This window comes from Pollachius pollachius, assembly GCF_949987615.1.
Source record: "Pollachius pollachius genome assembly, chromosome: 17".
Classification (NCBI taxonomy): domain Eukaryota; kingdom Metazoa; phylum Chordata; class Actinopteri; order Gadiformes; family Gadidae; genus Pollachius; species Pollachius pollachius.
In genome coordinates this window covers 14,632,500-14,655,918 of record NC_136950.1, presented here as the reverse complement: position 1 = coordinate 14,655,918, position 23,419 = coordinate 14,632,500, and the positions used below count along the sequence as shown (strand labels likewise).

The 23,419-nt window shown below is 46.7% G+C and overlaps 1 protein-coding gene across 2 annotated transcripts in view; it reads left to right on the top strand.

Moving 5' to 3' along the window:
- Positions 1-23,419, top strand: part of tpk1 (thiamin pyrophosphokinase 1) — a 57,594-nt gene that overhangs the window by 16,390 nt on the left and 17,785 nt on the right. For both annotated transcript variants that reach the window (XM_079755178.1, XM_079755177.1), the window contains exons 5-8: positions 4,241-4,313; positions 6,810-6,905; positions 13,840-13,986; positions 19,094-19,202. In XM_079755178.1, the coding sequence (XP_079611304.1) occupies positions 4,241-4,313; positions 6,810-6,905; positions 13,840-13,986; positions 19,094-19,202 (425 nt within the window). The remainder of the gene's footprint in view (positions 1-4,240; positions 4,314-6,809; positions 6,906-13,839; positions 13,987-19,093; positions 19,203-23,419) is intronic.

The window sequence follows — 23,419 nt, the reverse complement described above, 5'->3', positions numbered from 1 at the left end:
GGTAGGGCGTACTATATAGGTGAAGCGCAGGACTGAGGGCCTGAGTGCCTGTGTGTTTATTGACCGGTGGCTGCACAGGCAAACAGGTCTTTGAAGCATGTCTGGATGCCCCCTTCACAGCTCGCCATGGAACGGGCAATACGTGTGTTGTTTGTAGCGCATACTGCCATGTCCTTCATTTTCGCCATGCACAACTTCCTTCCCTGCCCTCTTGGCATTTCTTTGGATGTATATATTTTATCTACCCTAGCCTCCATTTCAACCCGACTGTGATGAATAAGGTATTTTTCCCTTATGGTGTTTGCATGGAGGTAGAGTCTCTCTCTCTCTCTCTCTCTCTCTCTCTCTCTCTCTCTCTCTCTCTCTCTCTCTCTCTCTCACAACCTTTGAGGCAGAAAAATACACTATTTGATCCCCTTCTTTATCCGTCTTTTCTCACCTGCACTCCACACCCCACTCCGTCCCATTTTCACCATGTCCCTGATATTTTCATGTCACACTTTTTTTCCCCTTTACAAAAAAGACACTCTGAATCTCTCTGTCGCTCCCTGACTCTCTATGACTCACACTCTCTCTCTCTCTCTGCCTGTCTCTCTCTGACTCTATCTATCCTGTCTCTCACTCTATCTCTATCCTGCTTTCCTGTCAAACTAGCCAGCCTTCTTGTAAACCACAGAGGTAGTTTGGGTGTGTGTGTGTGTGTGTGTGTGTGTGTGTGTGTCTGCATGTGTGTGTCTGCATGTGTGAACACGTACATCTGTGCGATGGTGTTTATGCCTGTGCATGCGTCTGTGTGCACACAAGTGTGTGTGTGTGTGTGTGTGTGTGTGTGTGTGAGAGTGTGTAGCTATTCGGGAAGAGTTTAGAAAAATAGTTACACTTGTTGGTTCGGCACATGGGTACCATACAGTGATTACAGTGGGAACCAGCTACACAAGCACAGCTGAAAACGCACACGTTCACTGCCCCTCGACCAAATAAAAGAGCAGACACCTCACACATAGGCTCGCAGGACGCATTCACGTCGGCGGTTCAAGAGTCACACCGGCTTGCACGTCTCGGAGCCGGCCTGATTAAAATGTTGTGGTGTTTTGCCGGTGACACCCCGGCATCTCCTCTTCGCACCCTGAGGTGCTGCTCTGCAGACGCTTAGCAGCGTCGGAGAATCACGACACGGGTGACACGGTGGCAATGATGTCACCGGCACCGCGAGCTCTCGATATATATACAGATGCACCCCGTGCCCCCACTGTGATTCGCACACAATTAAGAACATTTTAGACACGTTTAGTCATATGTTCAATTTCTACCCTCATCCAAGCCCTGTTTCCAAGGATTTCGTTAGCCTTGTGTGTCCTTGTGTGTTTGTGTGTGTGAGTGTGTCCGTATGTGTGTGTATTTCATGTGTCATGGATCATGGTGTTCTTGTTGTTGTACACACAAGAGCTAGACTCTGGTATCTTGCTTCAATGGCGTTGGCATATGATATAATATAAAGTGACCCACAGCGCACATCAATCACCAGCTTCAATCACACACACACTCTGACACACACAGATACACAGACACACACCGTGGCGCCTGATTGGCCTGATGAGAGCAGAGTGGGTAATCAGGGAGATTGTCTTTTGTGTCAAACAGAAGTGTTTTCCCGAGACGAGGTAACCAAACAGAGTGGGGCTGTCTCACCCTGATTTGGCATAAACAGACGAAGAAGAACAATGTCTCCCTGATGAGGCTCTCGCGTGGAGGGCTCCAGTCTTTCTGTAATATTCAATTTTTTAAAGGGTCCTCGAGGTAACTGGCTGGTGGGTGGGGTAAGATAGGGATAGATAGTGACTGGAGGGGGGGGGGGCGAGATGATGCATCTCTTGGTCTTAATGAAGGAGAGAGAGAGAGACCTCAGAGCAGGTGGACACAGAACGACAGACAAGAGAGTGAGAGAGAGCCAGGGAGAAAGTGGGTGACCGAAAGTGCCACAGACCCAAACACGCACATGCACAAACACACACGCAAAAACATGCAAAGGTCACGGCCATCCATGCCGCACGCTACCCGGACAAACTGGAGGCAAAATGCTCTATTTCCCATCCAAATTAAAGTGTCAGTTAATATTAATGTGAAAGAGAGGGCTGTCAGAAGTGCTAAACACTCATGCACACACACACACACACTCTTTGACACACATAAACACACACGCACGCACACACACACAATTTGGAATGTCGTCTGGTCAATTACTGTCTGAGGTTTGAGCCATGCTAAAATTTGTTGTGTGTTTCTATGTGTAGGTGTGTGTGTGTGTGTGTGTGTGTGTGTGTGTGTGTGTGTGTGTGTGTGTGTGTGTGTGTGTGTCCCAAGCTGTGATCAGGCCTTGTGTTTTTTCTAGGCCCATCTGTCACATTGTTATTTATACTCTCATTCAACGTGGGGACGTAATCCATCTGAAGTACTGGTGTGTAGATGTGTGTTTGTGTGTGTGTGCGTATGTGTATGTGTGTGTACAAACTGCCAGCTACCTATGCATATAATCTTAATGCACAAAGGTTATTTCTATGCATGCTTATGATGGCACATGGCTGCATGAGAGCAAATCAAGTGTGTGTGGTGTCCCCGTTTTGACGTATGCGCACGTGTGTGTGTGTGTGTGTGTGTTTGTGTGTGTCTCTGAGCAAGTGTGTGTATAGCCTTGCTGCAGATTGCTCTAACTTGCAGATTTGTTTGTTTGCATTCTGGTGTCAAATGGTCCATATAGAAGCTGAGGAGGGAGGAAGGATACACTCCTCCTATCTCTGTCTTCAACCGCACACCACACACACACACACACACACACACACACACACACACACACACACACATACGCGCACACACTCAAAGTGAGACATACACACACTTGCTCAGAGACACACACAAACACACACACACACACACACACACGCATACCCAAAGACACTCACATACACACACAGTCCCGACACGATGGCTACCGAAGTGTGAAATCGTAATGTCAAACCTGTTAATACCCCCAGATAGCGGTGGGGACTGCGTCCACCTATTCTCCGTGTCGCTACGCACAAACACATCGCACACGGGTCTACACACAGCACACAACCGCCATGCACAGTGGAGCCGGGAAACAGAGAGCTATCTGTCTCACTGCGGCAACAAGTTTACTTTGAGGCGGGTGTGGCAGGCTATGTGTGTGTGTTTGTATGTTTGTGTGTTTGTTTGATTGTGTTTTTGTGTGTGTGTTTGTGTGCGCGTGTGTGTTTGTCCCTGTGTGTGTTTGTGCCTCTGTGTGTGTGTGTTTGTCCCTGTGTGTGTTTGTGCCTCTGTGTGTGTGTGTGTGTGTGTGTGTGTGTGTGTGTGTGTGTCTCTCTCTCTCTCTGGGTGCGTGTGTCTGTGTGTGTGTGTGTGTGTGTGTCTCTCTCTCTCTCTCTGGGTGTGTGTCTCCGTGTGTGTGTGTGTGTGTGTGTGTGTGTGTCTCTCTCTCTCTCGGTGTGTGTGTCTCCGTGTGTGTGTGTGTCTGTCTGTGTCTGTGTCTATGTCTGTGTCTGCATGTGCACGCGTTGTCTGGCTGTGTTTCCAAACTATCAGCAGTGGACCTTGTTAATCCTGACACCTTCGGACCAGAGGAGCCATTCAGAAAACGGGCCGTTCCGCTCCAACAGAAGGACGCGTGTCGGGGAAACGTATTAAACGTTAGCACCGTGTTGACACATATACACCCCCCCACCCCGACACGCCCGCACGCCACGTTCATTTGCAGATGCAATAACGCCGCCTAATTGGTTGTATTAATGGAAATATTCGATCAATTTCACGAACAGCCTTACAAATGTGATTTCTCCCTTAGCTCAATTTGTGATGATTGGGCCTTATATTGTGGTGGAATGGCATATTCGGCAGGATTGAAGAATTAAGTTATAGACAAGTTCAGCCTGTCAACCCTGTTGCTTGTGTGAATGACGTGACGTGTGTATGCTGTAATGCGTCGCAATGTTGCACATTTTTGTTGTGCCAGTTTTCCCTGGGGTAAGTTAAAGTGTATATTCTGTGGTTTGTGTGTGCTTTTTTTTGTGTTTGTGTGCACGTGTGTGTCCCGAAGCCCCTGAGAATCACCCTGTCACTCGCCTTGTCTCATTGCGACTCAACCTCTCCTTCGCGTAGCAGCAAGATTAAAGAGCTGACACACACACTCTCTCTCTCTCTCTCTCTCTCTCTCTCTCTCTCTCTCCAGTTTTCTTCCAGACTACATCAGTGGGGATTTTGATTCCATTACTCCGGAGGTCAAGGAATTTTATGCAGAGAAGGTACGTTTAAAACACACACCAACCCACCCACGAACACTCCACTTGTTTGCAGGGTCCTGAAACATGATGGTTTAAAAACCTGTTTCTTTCAGTCCACTTTCAGTCTTTTAGCGTGTCGGCTCTCACAAGAGAGCAGGCGTGAGAGAGTGTTAAAATGTCTCACAGTACCGTGAACACAAGGCATTGGAGCACCAACAAAGAAGAAACACTTGCAATACCCCCTCCGCTGTGGTTTCAACCATAGTCACTACCTGAGCGCAGAGTGAGCAAACAGGCCTGCGCGCCGGCACACTTATAACGCTGGGATTACTGTGAAGGACACAGCGGCGGAGAAACAGGTGTTGGTCCTTCTGAAGCGGAGATGGCCCGTCGTATTAAGTGTTTGGATGCAAGACGGACGGAAAAACAAGCTCTGCCATACGATGTGGGGGGAAAGTGAATTCAATCTCTCTCTTCTTCTTATCTCGTTCTTCCTGTGTGTCATTCATCATCAAGGATTGAGTGTTTAAGACCTACTTTATGTGGAAGAGCGGGCTGTTTTGTTGGCACGGTGCGGTTTGCTACTTTATCATTCTTTGCCAGCCAAAGAACAAAGACAAAGTGAGGAGTCCTGAGTTTCGAAAAAATACTTTCAAGAAAACTCTCACGCAGACACACAGGAACACACACCACACAGTACTAAAATGCTGTGGGTTTGATGTTTTCTTGACGTGGTATTTGATTGACCCCTCTCGAGAAAGAGATCAATAGGCCTCTTACGCACCCTCGCCATCACCCTTAAAAAGTCTAAAAAGCCCAGCATGGGGTCCAGGTTGGCGTTGCTAGGTTACAGGGCAGAGATCTTGACTCCTGTTGAGTGTGCTGCCGGCGGAGCTGTCTGCAGAGGTCTGAGAGGGGAAGTGTGGGGTCACGTCAATGTCTGTGCTCTGCTACTGCATGCTGCCCAGGACCCCCGCATCACCCACTGAATAACATAGGGGGGGGGGGGCTCTAAGGACATGAAAGACATACTGACGGTGTCTGCACCATTCGAGAGCATTTTCATCATTGTTCCCCGAGTTGCAAGATGTTGCCAGACATGAACGGTTTGCTTAGTGGATGTTTTGTATTGATATCTAAGAGCATAACCTCATGATATTCATTTTAAACATCATGTTTAAACACCGGCTTAGAAGCGTCAAACCGACTGCAATTTCCAAAGTGCAACTGCAAACCCATATTAGCAAAAATCGGTGAAAAAGAAAAAAGCCAGGTGTTTTAGAGTCGTTAAATGATTGATTGATCATCAGTTTATATAGGCCTACTGAGTGTATGTGAGGCTGCCTCATACACACACACAGAACACACAGTGGTGCTATCGTCATTGATCTCCTGCTCCTATCTGTCCGAGCTGGGTTCGGGTGGTGGTCCTGCACACCGCGGGCCTCGCTGTCCCCTTCGGGGGGCAGAAACACACGCCTCTGATGGCATATCACCCTCCGCCTTTCCCCTCTCTCGCGGATGGGCGCTCGCGTCCTATTTCCTCCGAGTCGTTTTTCTCAGGCTGGTGGATCCCACCAAAGCATGATGACATCGGGACCCCAGCCGACGGTTAATCCCAGGTTTTTTCTCCTTTTGGGGCGAGGGTGTGATCGACATAAGAAGGGAAAGAAAGAGGAAGGCCTGAGGTAAACAGGAGGACGCATCGAAGCGTTGTGCGCCTGCTAGCTGTGTTTAAAACCAAGTCAAACAGGACGGACTCACCCACTATAGGGCTGAGGGTGTGAGGCAGAGCGTGGCTGAATAAGCACCTAGACTCGGCGAAGGTGACACACACACACACACACACACACACACACGCAGACACACAGACGTACACGTGCCTGAGCATAGCTCCCGTGTGATCTTGGAGCCGTGTCACTCTGGTGCATCTGTGATCTGCCCAGGGAACCAGTGTTTACTGTTTGAAATGCAGATATGACTCCTGGCCAGGGCACACACACACAGATACACACACACGCACAGAGATCGTGCACGTGTATGCCCTCACGCACACACACAGCAGTAAGACTGCAGCTCTTGTCTGTATCCCTTGTGATTCTACTCTCTCTTTCTCTTTTGCTCTCTCCCTGTATTTATTCACTTTCTCTTATATTTTTTTTGATTCTCTTTTATATTTTCCATTTATAAAAGTGAACACAAAGATTGTTTATTTTAATTCTGTAGGACAAGAGACAGAGGGTAGGTTGATGGCATTCCTTGACTGAAACGCTGAATAATTCTGTTTCGGTGAATAACTGAACGGAAGCAGAGTGCAAACGGCAAGCTAGGGATTGGTATTGTGTGTGAGTGTGTGTGTGTGTGTGTGTGGATTTGATTGTGTGTGTGCCTGTGATTGGATCAAACAAACACAAGAAACACTTAAAAAGCATTTTGATCACTCTTCTTTACTCAATTTTGTGTGTTTGTGTGTGTGTGTGTGTGTGTGTGTGTGTGTGTGTGTGTGTGTGTGTCTAGGGATGCAAGCTGATAGAAACGGCTGATCAGGACCTGACGGACTACACCAAATGTTTATCCATCATGGTGGAGGAGATCAAACGACGCCAACTAGAGGTGAACACACACACACACACACACACACACACATACACACACCTACTTTTGATTACATTTTAATGTCCAACCGCTGCTGTTGGCATTAGCTGCTGATTAATAACTTTTGGGGGGGAAGTATCAACATTATCCAGAGCAATGACACAAGATAAATAAACAGATGGATGAAAAAGAGAATGGTATGACTGGTTAATCTGCATGCAGACGCAAGTATTGAACGCAATGTCAGGATTCAGCCAATGGGCTTCCTTCCAGCGACAAAGCGCTGTAGTTAGCTAACAATCGGCTCGGTTGATTTAATCTTTTGAGCCGTTTCAGAAGGGCTGACATTAGTGCCAACAGGAATACACATTTAAATACACATTTAAATGCATTCATTTCGATCGATGCCTGTCGACCCTAAATGTGATGCATGTTGAATGTTAAAATTGCAGGAATGATATAGTTCATGCATTGGTTTCCCTAATTGGCCACAAAAAGGAAAAAATACAAATCCCATTGGAATATATAAATACAAATAAAAACGTCCAATCTCGAAATTCCAATTGGAGCTCCTCATTCCCTCCCTCTATGGGCTAGCCCGTCAGGTGGAACAATGACAGCATGCCCCCCAGCACAGAGCCATTCCCAGACATATCTCCTCCCTCCCCGGGCCCTCTTTCCCCAGCTCCCCTCTAGGCATCTCTAGACCCAATCACTAGCCACCCAGGAGGTCAGACCTCCGACACACACAGGGACTAGCTCTAGGGGGGTCTCCTCCCAGTTGGACCCCCCCATCCCTCCCCCCCCCCCACACACACACACACACACACACACAGGGAGGACTGCCTGGGGTTGAAGGTGGGGTGAGGGGGTCTACTGAGTCAGCCCAGCTCCCCTGCAGAGCCCCCCCTCCCCTGGGCCACTCGGACCCACACTCTCGAAGCTCTCTTTACCAGAGTGCTGACCTTCTCAGCACCTTCCCCAATGGTCGACCTCCCACTCTATTTCCCTCGTGGACGAGGTCCCAGGAGGATAGCTGAACCCATTCATTTTCCTAAGGGACCGTTCCCATTGCATGGATTCAAAATGTCCGGAGCCGCCGGGTCTCGGCAGGAGACCTCCCATCTTGTAACATGCAGACTTGGATCCAACACGGTGGTCCCCAGGATGCTGGGGTTGAGACTCACACTGGCTGACTTTACATACCAATGACGTCCGTCTGTCCGCCTGCGTGCCTCCATTAATGGAGCATTAAGACTTACCGCGTTGGGCTTCCAATCACCACTGAGGTCTCCAATCACTTCAGACTTCAAGGCTGAAGAACATCAATTAGACGAGACAGATACAGAAGCCTGCACATGCATGCACACACGGACAAACACACACGCATGTGCACACACACACACACACACATGTACATGTGCGCACACGCACACACACACGCACACACACATAGACACTGTCTGAATATGTGCACCAGACACACATGCATATAAACATACAAAGACCGAAACATACTATTCACACTCACGCACACAGAAACAATCACAAATTGTAAGTGTGTATGCCTCAGACACACAATCATACAGACAAAATAAAAAAGTACTACACACACACACACACACACAGAAACACTAAGTGAGTGGATCTCCCCACTGTGCAAATCCATGGGAAAAGAAAAAAAAAAAAAAATTCACTATGTATTAAACCGTCAGGCTCATCAGAAAGTACGTCCGTCTGCCCTTCCATCCTTCTTTCTTGAGCTTTCATTCTTTTCCTCTTATCCCCCCCGCCGCCCGCCCAATCAGGGCTCTTATTTACCCTGCCTTTGAACCTGCCTCTTCTCTGCGGTTGCGAGATAGGAGCTGTGCGGTTCACATCGTCCCTCTCTCTCTCTTGGCTGCCATGACTTGCTGATGAAGGCTTTTTTTATTTACTTTGTTTATTTGAGCTTCTGGCACTTTGTTCCTCTTCCTGCTCTGTTTTTACTGTCCGTACGACTTCTGTTTGAACCCCCTGCGTCGGTGCTTTGAGGATCTGGGTAAAGGTTGAGCGATGTATACAAAAAAAATGTATATACAGCATCTACATTTATTTGTCGTGTTCTGTGTACATCCGTGGTTTATCACGTACACCGTGGCTGATATCTGCCCGTTGAAGCTCAGGCGGACAAATTTGAAAGTCGCCACACTTTGCATCCGTTGATGGATTATAGGAAATGTATCATAGCCTTCAAGTGTTTTCTATAATACAGCTTAGCATTATTCAATTTAGCTTGAGTTCATCAGTTTTTCTGTTTGTGGAAATCCTGAAAAGTTGGATCAGAGGATTAGTGTGTTTGTGTGCATTTGTGTGTGTGTGTTTGTGTGCGTTTGTGTGTGTGTGTGTGTGTGCGCGCTCAGCTTTAATAGCTTGGAGCGCTGACTGACTGTTTAACCGCCTTCCTATATTTGAATAAAAGCTGTGCATTTGAAATTTGTGTGTCTATGTATGTATGTATGTAAAAATATATATATATATATATATGTATATATACAGTACATGAGTGTGTGTGTATGTGTGTGTGTGTGTGTGTGTTTGTGTGTGTCTGTGCGTGCATGTCTTCAGGGCATGGCCCCCCTCCCATCCCCAGCCAATCAGGGAAAGACGCTCGGCGAGATCCGTTCAGAGCGAGCTGGTGGTGTTTACCACGTGCGGCGTCGGGAGATTCGCCTCGCTCTGCCGGTTCTCCGTGTTTGTAAACATTATGGAACGAGGAGGAATATAAAACATTACATCTTGCCGTTACCGTTAACACCGTTTGCCAGGTTACCGCACTGCGAGGTGCAGCTGGGGATAAATGGAGGCACAGGTTGTGGGGGAACGCAGTGTCATTAGTTATACGGGGGGGACTTCAAACATAAAGGTGCAATTGTATTCACTCTGATATGCCTTCTGTCTCGCCCCAGATTGGTCTTTTATTTTGTTGTTTTTCCAGCGTACTCAGCTTGTGTGTGTGTGTGTGTGTGTGTGTGTGTGTGTGTGTGTGTGTGTGTGTGTGTGTGTGTGTGTGTGTGTGTGTATGTGTTTGTGTGTGTCTGTGTGAGACAGAGAGAGATAGAGAGCTGAAGAGAGAGAGAGAGAGACAGAGAGACAGAGAGAGAGAGAGAATGTGTTCATGTCTATGTCACACAGAATAGTTTAGTTGGTACTTGACTGCGCTTTATTAAGACAAAAATATCGACCCCTGGTCTTTGTTTCAACTCAATTTCATCATTGCTTAAATTCCTCTTTTCTTAGTCATTTGTGCAGACCGTTCATGCCGTCAAAGACGCCCCAGAGAGCAGTAGCTACTCGGCCTGTGGTTCCACAGGAAATGTGGAATATATGATGGGCTTCTCTGTTCAGTCCTTTCCATGGGACACAAAGAAAATAGGACCTTTTCTGATCAGCATGAGCTGGTTTTCATTTTGCATCTTTCGGTTTTTTTGTTTGACACACATCATCTTTGAACTCCCTGTTCTCTGTGTTGCCTGAATCTCAGGGTTCCCATTATAAAAGGAGAATGTTTGATATGGGACACCCTGTCGGCGAATCTGTCTGGTCACTATGGCCACGCACGCGTCAACAGATCACATGGAATAAGGGATGACTTGATAAACTTCCTTCCCCGTCTCCCTCACTCCCAACTTTATTGTGTGCTGGTTGGTACTGTACTGTTAGTGATGTGCTTGGGTCGATGCCACTCTGTCTCTTTCATGTTGTCGATTTCCAATGTGCCTCTTTCCTCTCTCTCTCTCTATATATATATATATATATATATATATATATATATATATATATATATATATAGGTGTTGTAATTTTCAAAGATATACTTTTTTGTGAATGGGTAGCATAAACCTTTAAAAAGCAGACAAATATTATGCCTAGTAAGCATTTTAATATATTATTGGCAATTTCTCTTGAATTGGTGAGTTCAATGAAAAGCCCAGATCTTCTCTAAAAGAAAGATTGCACAGGAGGGAAGTACAAGAGAGTTGTTTGCCGCCAGCATCTGTACAGCTCCCGAATAGGGTTTACCGAACAGGTCCGATCCAAGTCTGAGTCTCTGAATACCATTCCTCATGCACTATTTGATTTTACATTCTCTTTATGGTTAATAATACAGGTTGCACTCATGTCTGTGCCTTCGGTCTGTCACTTTGATCCAGGTCATTTTAGGTCTTGGATCGGGTCCTTTCCATTTTAAAAAAAGGAGGTCTATGATCTCCACAGAGCTGACATGGTTAAATGAAGTGTTTGCCTCGATGGTAGAGTTGGCTTTTAAAAATGTTAGGGCTTTGGACAGCGATATGATTCAGATTAGTTTGGTCTGGTTTGGCAGCTCAGGGATGAAACCAAGAGGTCCAAAATCCCTGAATCATCTGCTATTCAGCTAGTATTTACTAAAGCACACAAACACATGAACACACGTTTACGGTAAATAGATAAAAGCAGCGAGAAGTAGGAATTTTGTTTCAGGATAACGTATTTGCCTGATAGTAAACTGAACAAATGGATTGCGGGGGGGAAGGGGGTCAAATCAATTAGTGATGTCCCAGTTGGTTAGCTGATTTTTGGTGTTGGTAATTACCTCTTAATGGAAAAGTATGAATCACAAAGCTCACCTCCTCCTTACTGAGAAGGCTGGCCTACATCAAAGCCTGTCAGTAAACAGTAGGAAGACAATTTACATTTGGGTGTGCATGTGCATACATACACACACAAATAAATGATCTATGTGTGGGTTTGTCTGTGTGGCTGTGTTCGTGCTTTTATGTGTGTATGTGTCCGTAAATGAGTGTACATGTATGTGTGTGTTTGTGTGTTTCTGTGCGTGCATGTGCATATATACTGTACTTGCACACACATATAAATTATCTATGGGTGTGTGTCCGTGTGTGCATGTGTGTGCGTTCGTTTGTGTGTGTGTGTCTGTGTCACGGCTTTTATGTATGTATGTCTCCGTCTATGAGTGTGTGTGTGTGTGTGTGTGTGTGTGTGTTTGTGTGTGTCTGCGTGCGGATGCATTCAGGGCACGCACCCCTGCACCCTTCCCCCCCCTCCCTCCTCAGCCAATCAGGGAGAGACGCTCGGCGAGATCCGTTCAGAGCGAGCTGGTTGTGTTCACCGCGTGAGGCGTCGGGAGATTCGCCTCGCTCTGCCGGTTCTCCGTGTTTGTAAACATTATGGAACGAGGAGGAATATAAAACATTACATCTTGCCGTTACCGTTAACACCGTTTGCCAGGTTACCGCACTGCGAGGTGCAGCTAGGGATAAATGGAGGCACAGGTTGTGGGGGAACGCAGAGTGTCATTAGTTATACGAGGGGGGACTTCAAACATAAAGGTGCAATTGTATTCACCCTGCAATGCCTTTCGTATGCCTTTGTTGTTTTCCTCTATACTCGGTGTGTGAGTGCACGAGAGTGAGAGTAAGTGTGAGTGAGAGTGTGTACGGAAGAGATTGTGTGAGTGCAGATGTGTTTTTTTTGGGGGGGGGGTTTACCTAATGGCACTTTATATAATACGGGCCAGTAATGGCCGCCATAGTGGTTGGGAAGGGAGGGGTGAATCTGCAACCTTGCCACTTGATGCTACTAAATTCTTCTTTTGATATATATATCATTGGTTATTTCTTCTTCTTCAATGAGTGAGTTCAATGGAAAGCACATATCTGCTCTGAAGGAAAAGTGACACAGGGGAAAAGCCCTAGAGGGTTGTTTACAGCCAGCGTCTGTTCGGCTCCCGAAAAGGGTTTAGCAAACAGGTCCAATCCAAGTCTCTCTGAATACCATTCCTCATACACTCTTTGATTTTACATTCTCTTTAAAAGCTATGGTGAATAATACAGGTCGCACGAATGTCTGTGACTTTGGTCAGTCACTTTGATCCTGGTCATTTTAAGTCTTGATCGGGTCCTTTCTATGTTTAAAAGGAGGTTCATGATCTCCAAAGACCTAACATGGTTGAGTAAAGTTTGTGCCCCGACGGTAGAGTTTGCTATTTAACATGGTTATGCCTTGAACAGCGATGTGATTCTGTTTTGTGTAGTCAGGCTTGGCAGCCCAGGGCTGAAACGAAGTGGGTCCAAAATCCCTGAATCATCTGCTATTCCGCTAGTACTTGCAAAGGCACACACACACACACACATGCACACACACATGAACACACACACTTTTAGTGAAAATAGATAAAGTGGTGAGAACTAGCAATTTTGTTTCAGGGTAGCGTTTTGGCCTAAAGTAGACGTAATGAATGAATTGCGTGTGAAAGTTTTCTCCTGGTTGGTTAACAGATTTTTTGCAGTTGGAAATAACCTCTTGATAGAAAAATGTGAATCATAAAGCTAATTTGATCTTATTTTTCTTTCAAAGCCTTTTATAAGGCCACAAATACCAGATTCCCAAACACGTTGTTTCATTACATTAGTCTCCAATATTGGTATTGTTTGTGACAGACAGACAGGGAGGCCAACTGAGGTATTTCTGTGTTTTTCACAGATTGTTTGAGTTTGAGCTCAGTAGCGCACGCCTCCCCACGAAACAACTTACAACCAAATCATCCCAACGACGCCTCTCTCTCACTCTCTTTGTCTTTCTAAAAAAGGAGTTTAAGCTATGATGAAATGGAGTTGAAACAAACATAAGGGGTCGATATTTTGTCTTAATAAAGCGCAGTCAAGATCCAACTAAACTATTCTTTGTGACATAGACATGAACACACACTCAAATATGTTACGCTGCCAGGGAACGAAGACCTCTACGCAACTCCTTTACCTCAAGCGAAACCACTTCTCAGAACACTTTTATATTGTTTGTCTGTTTCGTTACCACTCTCTCTTTCTCTCTCTCTCTCTCTCTCTCTCTCTCTCTCTCTCTCCCCCCCCCCCCTCTCTCTCTCTCTCTCCCTCCCTCTCTCTCTCCCCCAGGTGGATGCCATCGTGACACTGGGCGGTCTGGCGGGCCGCCTGGACCAGACCATGGCGTCGGTAGAGACCCTCTACCACGGCCTGGCCCTCACCCGCCTCCCCCTGCCCATCATCCAGGGCACCAGCCTGGCACTGCTGCTCAGACCGGTGAGGGGTCAGTGGTCCCAGGACCGCTCTCCACCCGCTAGACCAAGCACCACCACCACCACCACCAGCCCCACCACTCCCAGCCCCACCACTCCCACGACCAACACCACCCCCACCACCACCACTCCCACCCCCATCTCCACCACCACCACCACCACCACTCCCACCCCCATCTCCACCACCACCACCACCACCACTCCCACCACCACCACCACTCCCACCACCACCACCACCACCCCCATTCCCACCCCCATCCCCACCCCCACCAACCAACACCACTTCCCTCACCACCACCACCATTATTATTATTAGTAGGAGGAGTAGAACTAGTATTAGCAGTAGTAGAGGTGGCAGTATTGGTAGCAGTAGTAGTTGGCGCAGCAGAAGTTGGAATAGCATCAGCAGTAGTAGTACTAATAGTAGTTGTAGTTGCAGTATTAGCAGTTGTAGGAGAAGTAATAGCAGTAGTAGCAGTAGTCTTTGTAGTACTAGTAGTAGCAGTAATATAAGTAGCAGTAAAAGCTGAAAAGTGCCGTCCATGCACAATAGACGTGTTTAAGGATAATTTATAAGCTGCATGCTGAAAGCCAAGTTGTTTTGTGCTGTTCAGCAAATGCTGCGGCTTTAAGGCTGAGGCGTTGTGTGCAATTTAAGTGAAGGAGTGGTAAATGTCCTTTAAGTTAAAGAATAAACCCCAAAAAACTCCCTACTGTCCCATCTCCCCTCCTCTCTCTAGTGCCTGCAACACACATGCGCGCACACACTCGCAAATAAACACACATGCACATAAACACACACACACACGCTTGAAACGCTCCACCTCCCCTGAACTGTATTTCTAATAAGATGTGGTTGTGGGAGAGGCTGGTGGTGTTCTAGAAGTGTTGTAGCAAGAAGGGAGAGAGAGAGAGAGAGAGAGAGAGAGAGAGAGAGAGAGACCGTCCATCAAAGATGGACGGTCTGTTGAAGCAGGAAGTAACCACCTAACTAGCCACTTGTTGTGGGTGAGAGACGGTAGTATCCCCATAATTCTACAGATATCTCAGTGTGGTTGCCCATTACTCAAACTTGCCAAATATTCATTAAGGTTGCTGTGATAATGATGATGAGGGTAATTCCAATCTACACCTAGTAAAATAAATCAAATCAGAAGTCGCTAGTTCTCTCATATGCGGGCATATGGCTGGCTATCAATGTATTTATATAAAACAGACACCCCATTGGCTCTTCATCCCCTCGTCTCATTTGTATATGTCCCTCTCCCTTCATTCTTTGTAATTCTTTTTCGACGTATTTCTTTTAACAACGTGCTTTGTCTGCCAGCGACACTCTTGATTGGACTGATGAGCATGTTCCTGTGTGCAGTTCTCAATTCAAGGGCACAAAGACACACACGTGCACGTGTGCACATGCGTGTGCACGTGTGCACACACACAAATACACCCACACGTACAAATGCAGATACTTACCCACAAAAACACACCCACACGCACACATGCACATTCTTACTCACACACACATACACACACACGCACGTCATGCACATACATGCATACATACACACACACACATACACACACACACACATGCATGCACACTCTCACACACACAATACACACACACACACTATTGTTAAAAAACACAGCCCACCTTTTCTCGCTCTTATATTGCCCCAATTTGCTGCAGTGCGTGATGGAGTACGCCTGCGTTGGATACTCAAAAATTGTCATCTTCCTCGCCTCTAGCCTCTGAATCCCCTCTCCGCGGCTGATTGAGTTTACAAGTGGGCTGAGCCAGCGTCATTCAGGACACACACCGCACACAAATGCATGCGGACAAGCGTGCACACACACACACACACACACACACACACACACACACACACACACACACACACACACAAACATACTTCTTATTGGCTTACTCATCATCACAAACAACTTACTGTCACACTTACTGCCACCATCACCTTCTAATTAATTAGGCAAAGCTTTCCTCCCCCACTCTTGTTTCTCTCTGCCTTCCTCTCTCTCTCTATCCTTATTTTGCTCTCTTTCTATCTTTCTCCATCTGCTCTCTCTCTCTCTCTCTCTAACTCTCCCTCCCTCCCTCACTCCCTCATACTAAAGTGTGTCTCCCTTGCCCCGCCTCTGGGAACATCCTAAACTCTCTCTCTTCCTCTCTTATTCTCGCTCTGCCTCTGTCTTGCTGCTTTCTGTCTCTCTTTCTCCGTCTCTACGTCCGTCACTCACTCTGTCTCTTGCGTCTCTCTCTCATATTTAGTTTCACTTACGTCTGTGTCGCTCGTCCTGTCTCTCATAGCCCAGCTCCAGTTGTCGTTATTCAAAAGGTGTTTTGTCATTTGCCACTTCATACCTCCAAACCACCAATTAATCGTCGTTTGCCGAGGCTAAATTAAGCTCATTTGTCAACGCGCGGACCGTTTGTAACCAACGGAGGTGAACACAACCTTGGAGAAGGCACCGGGCACAACACATAACATTTTGTGTGGAGTCGCGCTCCAGTTAAGGAGGAATGTTTACAACCTCTGCCCCGTGTTGCCCCGTTCTCTCAGTCCCCGCAAATGACCCCACACCGTGAGGACGATGGTTGAATGGGTGGGGTCTGGGGTTAAACCCATGGTGCACAGGCGGAGTTCGAAGACCGAAGAGTTTGGAGGTTATCTTCAGTGTTCCATGGCATTGCAAAGCTCAGTCAACACACATGTTAAATATATTAACTTTATATAATAATAAAGTTTAAAATAATACCTCATATATAAATATCGTGGGTGTTGTTGTCATTTGATCCTGTCTTCATTACATATGGATCCATCACAACAGGTGTTAGTGATTTAGTATTTGTTGAGTTGGCTCAAATGAAAACCTTTGTTTTCCATTACTTAATCAGCTCACCCTTTAATAGAAAAACGATGAATATAGCACATGGTGATTATATGTTATCGTTGTTTATGTTTTACTGCTAACAAGCTCGTAGCGGAACTGAGTCGTTCAACACATTCTTCTATGTCTGTTAACGAGAGCCAGTACAAGCCAGTTGTTAATGATAATCGGATATCAAATGCTAAGCTAGGCATTGCTAGCATATTTGTCTTTATTTCTTATTCAAATGCTTAATTTAAGCATTTGAAATATTCTAAGTGAATAAGGCTAATTTTTTTATCATTTGTTTAGGTTTGAGGCGGTTGTTTTCTGCCTGTAATTGAGTTTCCTATACTCTGGAGATGCTGTTGAATCAGGAAACCCTTATTTACACTTCATCTGTTTTTCCTCTACCATTCTCTCTAAACTCCTTCCCTATTTGTTTCCCCTTCCTCTCCACCTGTACTAGTTTCAGAGCCATAATGAAGTGAAGGGGGGGGGGGGGGGGGGGGGGGGGGGGGGGGGGGGTGTGTGAGGGGAGCACTGTAACTGTGAGGGTGGGTGCCTGTTCTTCACCTCTGGAGGAACTATGGGGGTGTCGAGAGGGACCCCTGATGTGTTTAGCTGCTGCCCTTGTTTACCTAATGAAGCATAGAGGGACGCGTGTTTAAATGATAAAGGGAGTCAACCGAGCAACTAACTCGTCCAACATTCAGTAGCGCCCACACAGTACAGGCAGAAATACAAATAGTATAACTCATAAGACACAATGTGGAATTGGGAGGGGGAGGAAGGGGAATGAAACAATAATAACAATAACAGCTCTCTCGTCATCGGTCATTGTGGCTTGTCTGTATTTAATGGTGTGTGGGTTTGTGGGTATGGGCTTGTGTCCAGTAAAAGGTAACCAATGAATTTGAATTGTTTTTTTAATCGTTATTACTATTCATTTTTTTTACCACTTTCGCACATTCTGAGGAACAGTGAAACCGCACAAAAACAGAACGCAGCCATGCGAACATCCTCATGACATTACCAACAAAGCACTGCAACAGTTAACCCCCCCCTCCCCCCGGCTCTGTGGCTCCATGGAACAATTCAGGAGAGAGAGTGCGTTGAATGTGTGAATGTGTGTCAACATCTGCATGATTGTGTGTGTGTGTGCATAATGAATATGTATGTAAATGTATCTATACACCTATTCGTGTGAGCTTGTGGGTCTCTGTGTGTGCTTGTACGTTTTGATGGGTGCATCATCATGGGAGTCTAAATATATCCGATTCTTCTTTACTTAGATCAGTGGTTCTCACCTGGTCTACTAGCCTCAGAACCCACGTGTGTCGTCAGTCACGAAGTCGCACCCAAAACAACAATTACAATATTTAATTTAAAGTATTGCAGTAATCAACAATGCCTTCATGTACTGTTAAAAACATGGCGCAAACAAACAGTTGCAACATTCGGGGTTCAACCAAATGACATAATAAGCATTTGAAAGATGGATTAACAGTGCCGAACTAGTTAAAGATTATGGTTTGGCATATGCGCTGCAACCCATCTCAAAATGCCGTCGCGACCCACCATTTGAAAATCGCTGACTTAAATGAACTGCAGACGAAGGCTTTGAGTGTAGGACCACCTCGACCACACCACATAATGATCCCGGTCTTGGTTTGGACACACCCCTCTGTGTGACTCTGAACCTTGCTTTGTAGTGGCGCTCTGGCTTATGTATTACAGTAGGATATACTAAAATAGATGTCGAATCGCAGAGTTATCCTCTAAAATATAGTCAGCATGGAAGTGGGTCACAGGTCTGTCGGTGGCGGATGCTGGCTAGACGCTGATAATCACATATTTTAATCAGTCTCCTCTACTGGGAATGTGCACTGAGGAATGTGTTTCCATTGAGAAGTGAAGCCTTTAAAAAATAGTACATGCATTTGTGTATAAATATCCCAATGGTTTATTTTAATCTTTTTATTTATAAATGGTTTGGAATATATTCCCTATCCACATGTACATGCTCCCGCACGCACGCACGCACGCACGCACGCACACACACACACACACACACAATGGAGATGGAGCGACAGAGATGGGGTGAAGGCGCAGTCACAGTGTTTTATTTGTGTGTGTGTGTGTGTGTGTGTGTGTGTGTGTGTGTGTGTGTGTGTGTGTGTGTGTGTGTGTGTGTGTGTGTGTGTGTGTGTGTGTGTGTTCAGGGGTCCCACAGAATAGAGGTGAACACGGGCCTGGAGGGCCAGTGGTGCAGCCTGATCCCAGTTGGCGGGCCGTGTCGAACACACACCACCGGGCTCAAGTGGAACCTGAGTGAGTGAGACAAACACACACACACACACGCACGCATGAGCGTGCACGCACACACCGACACAAACAGACACATGCCTCACATGTCATCCCTATCTGCATGCATGCGCTCTAGCTGCCTTCAGACTTTGAGCTGTTTTGAATACATGGAAACTGAAGCGCTGAGGTAACCCCCCCCCTGTACAAACAGTAAAAGTAAAAGTATTTTTTCCAACTGGTATTTCCACACTGAGTTCATTAGAGAACTGCCAATAGTGATTTTAACAACTTGGCTCAGAAGAAGGCTGGAAGAACTAAAGAATTTAAGAACTAGACTTCGGGCAACATGGCTGGCAGCTCTAAAACGACTTCAGAATTCAAATAACGCCCAGCATCCAGCAGTGACGTTCGTTTAGAAGGGCCAGTCGGTGCCACCCTTCAGCTAGAGTGTGGGAATTGTTATGCACCCCCCCCCCTTCCTTCTCCATCCACCCTGTGGATCCTGGGGGTCTATCCCTGTCGTAATCCCCGCGCCCAGCTGTGATTTTAATTAGTTGGCAGGGACCCACCTCTTCACTCAGACACACCGTCTGTCACAGGTGTTACATAATGTGGCCTCATCCCATGTTGGGATGCAACATTCCATGTTGGTGTCCACACTGTGTGCGTGTGCGTGCGTGCGTGCGTGTGTGTGTGTCCTTGTGTGTGTGTGTTTATGGTTTTGTGTGTATGTGTCCTCGTGTGTGTGTCCCTGTGTGTGTGTGTGCTTATGGTTTTGTTTGTGTGTGTCCCCGTGTGTGTGTGTTTATGGTTGTGTGTGTGCCTGTGTGTTCGCGTGATGTGTGTGTTCATTAACTGGCGGGGTTGTTGACCAGCTTAAATGCGCTGTATATTTACTCTGCACACCTGTCGTCATTGTAATGAGCATGAATTCATACATTACAATCCTATGTAGATTAGCTTGGTTAGTAGGATACATAATTAATCACATGGATAATTAGGAAGTCTAGAATTTATGATTTCCCTGTGGAAGGAATCGACTCAGTATGCCGAAAAAACAACTCATTCTGGAAAATATGAAAGGAACTCTTTTACTTTGTCATAGTTGTCTTTGCTAAATGCTCTATTTTCTCGAACGTGGGTGTACAAAGTGTTTCTGTGTGTTTGCATACATGTATATCTTTGCTGACACACAACCTGCACTTGTAGCGTAGGTTTGTGTTCTTGGGTGCGATTATGTGCTCCAATGTGTGTGTGTGTACGTTTGTGTGTGTGTTTGTTGTGTTTGCATATGTGCGTATACACACAGTATTCGCAGACAGAATTTCTATGTGTGAGTGCTCCATCTCTCTCGTGTGTGTGTGTGTGTGTGTGTGTGTGTGTGTGTGTGTGTGTGTGTGTGTGTGTGTGTGTTTGCGCGCGGGTGTGTGTGCGTGCGTATGTGTGTGTGTGTGTGCGTCTCATCTGTTGGGGGGGGGCTTCATCAGTTTTTTGCCTGTATGCAAATATCTCTATTCTATTTGATTCAGCGCGTCTGGGGAGCCCGCCGAGAAGAGTGCTCTTAAGCTGCTCTTGTGTGACACCCGGGCTCTTCAGAAGTCCATTGAAACGTTCCCCGCCCACACTCGCGGTTCAAAGGAACGCCGCCGTGATGAAAAATATACGACGCGACCATAAAGAAGTTTGTACGCTGACAGCTATTACCCTCTCAGGAGATCCCCCCCGAGCTTGTTTAAAACTCACTTTAAAGAATGAAAACTCGCTCGCTCGCACCCTTTATGTTGTTTTGATCCCCGCAAAGAGTGTGGATTGGGGGGTGAGTCTACATTCTCAGTGACTAACCCCCCCTACCCCCCACCCACACACCCTCCATGCCTTAGCTTGTACTTGAGAGAGGATGCGGCTTACAGTGTAACTGCCACATCGACTATGGTGCGACGCAACCGAATGAAAGCCTGGTATTTATACCCATGTGTCTCGCTTTCAATGTTAAACAGTCGCGGGCGGCGACACGTAGTCTTTCTCTGCTCCGTGCTTCTGCTCTGGGAACTGTTCAATGTGCGGGCTGATCGCTGAGAAGTCACAGCAAGCCAGCCACGACTCTGTGGGGGCAGAATAGCTGAAAATAATGAGCTGCTACCGTTTAGCGCGAGCAATCTGATTTGAACCGCGTCTGTCAGGTTTTTTTTTAACCTGACAACCGGGCCTTTTTCAAACGCGATCACTACATCAAAGTGGATATCGATATCTGTATATCCTTATGTAGATATATATACTTTTTGCAGAGGAAGACATCATTATTTGGAAACGGTTGACAGGTATCATCCGCATATCTGGGGCGGCAGTAGCTCAGGAGATAGAGAAGGTTGCTGGTTCGATCCCCGGTTCCTCCTAACCTCCTAGTCCCGACGAGCTGGCTGTCGCCTTGCATGGCTGACACTGCCGTCGGTGTGTGAGCGTGTGCATGGGTGAACGTTAGGCAATATTGTAAAGCGCTTTGGATAAAAGCGCTTTATAAATGCATTCTTAAATTGACCATTTATACCTTAGCGCCGGTATGATCGTCACCGGGACCGTTGACGACAGGGACCGCCGGGGCCGAGACAGTGACGGTTGAGTGACGTTTGACTGTTCCCCCAAAAATAAATGAACACAACAGAGGCAGAAATGCTGCACCTATACGACTCTTCCGTAGAGTCGTATAGGTCATATCTGAGAGGGGAAAAAGCAGCCAAACTGCATCCCGGTTGTCGTTGTTTTCTTTTAATGGCGGGAGTGCGGCGGCGTTGCGGTCGTTACCGCGTAACGAGGCGTGGTGCGCCGCGGACTGATGCCGCCGGGGGTCCGGTGCGAGTTCGGACGAGGCCGATAACAAAGTGCCTTAGACGCACTAAAATTGGAGTAGAGGGGAGGGGGAGGAGATGAGAGGAGGGGCACTCGTCCCGGCTGCCACTGCGTAATGAGGACAGCAGCAGTGGGCTAATGAGACACCCAGGTGGAGCGAGAGACGGATGGAGTGGGGGGGGCCGGCGGGAAAACACACTTGGCAAGCATGACATTGCATCTCTCTCTCTCTCTCTCTCTCTCTCTCTCTCTCTCAACCCATATTTTATATTTTATAAGTCCCTAACATTTCGTTTCACAAGAAAGGAGTCCGATGGAACAGGTGTGAAGAGGCCTCGTTCCACAGCGCTTCATGGCCCCAATGCCAACCAATCATCTCGTGCATAATTGATTGTCCCCCATACTATTCTACACACACCGTAGGTTAATTTACATTCGGGTAGATTCAACATGATACCCATGGGTATCATGGTGAACGGACATGTGAATGTTTCCCGAATCGCCCTTTTGAGTTCAAAGGAATTTGGCCGAATGAAACGGTTGGCTGGCCTACCTGTCTTTTTACCTATCTGCCCCAGCTATCTGCGTGCGCTCGGACAGGAAACTCACTACATATGACTAGAGTCTTCCACAAGAATAGGCAGACCTACCGCTAAAGCTAGCTAGCTAGTCGTGCACTTTGGGGCGAATGCTTGGGGAGGAATGGCCTAGATGGATTTTTTTTCTTTTTTTTTTTAACACTTTCAAAATCAAGCTTAGACTATCTGGTTTCTGCATATTGCCTGGCATAGCTTAAACACAAATGCTATTTGATAATTAATTTCGGTAAAAAAAATCATTTTGTCGCCTCGTCTTCCAAAATGCCCCGTGAAACGTTGCGTTCAAAACTTATATGGGCCGCTTGCCACTGTGCCAACCCCCACTGTGTGGGGGTTGGACTACAGGTTTCATGGTTAATAATGTGACATCCTCTCCTTAGCATAATGTCGTATAACTCATCCAAGGAAGTCATTCAGCTCACCCCATACCTCGGGGGGCTGTTTTAATGATCCCACCGGGAACGGACTGTAACCTCTCATCTCTCCTGTAGCGCACGGACGAGAGATGGAGACATTAGAGGGAGACATCGAGAAAGAGAGAGAGAGTGAGAGAGTGGGAGTGACTTAGAGAGACAGAGAGAGAGAGAGCGGGAGAGACTTAGAGGGAGAAAGAGAGAGGGATAGCTTAGAGAGAAGGAACTTGACGGGAGGGAAGGTGGGGGGGAGAAGATGTGTGATGGATTGACAGAGGAGATGGAGAGAGAGAGAGAGAGAGAGAGAGAGAGAGAAGGAGAGAGGGAGAGAAGGAGAGAGAGAGAGCGTACAGAGACGACAGCCATGTTGTTTATTTGTTGTCGG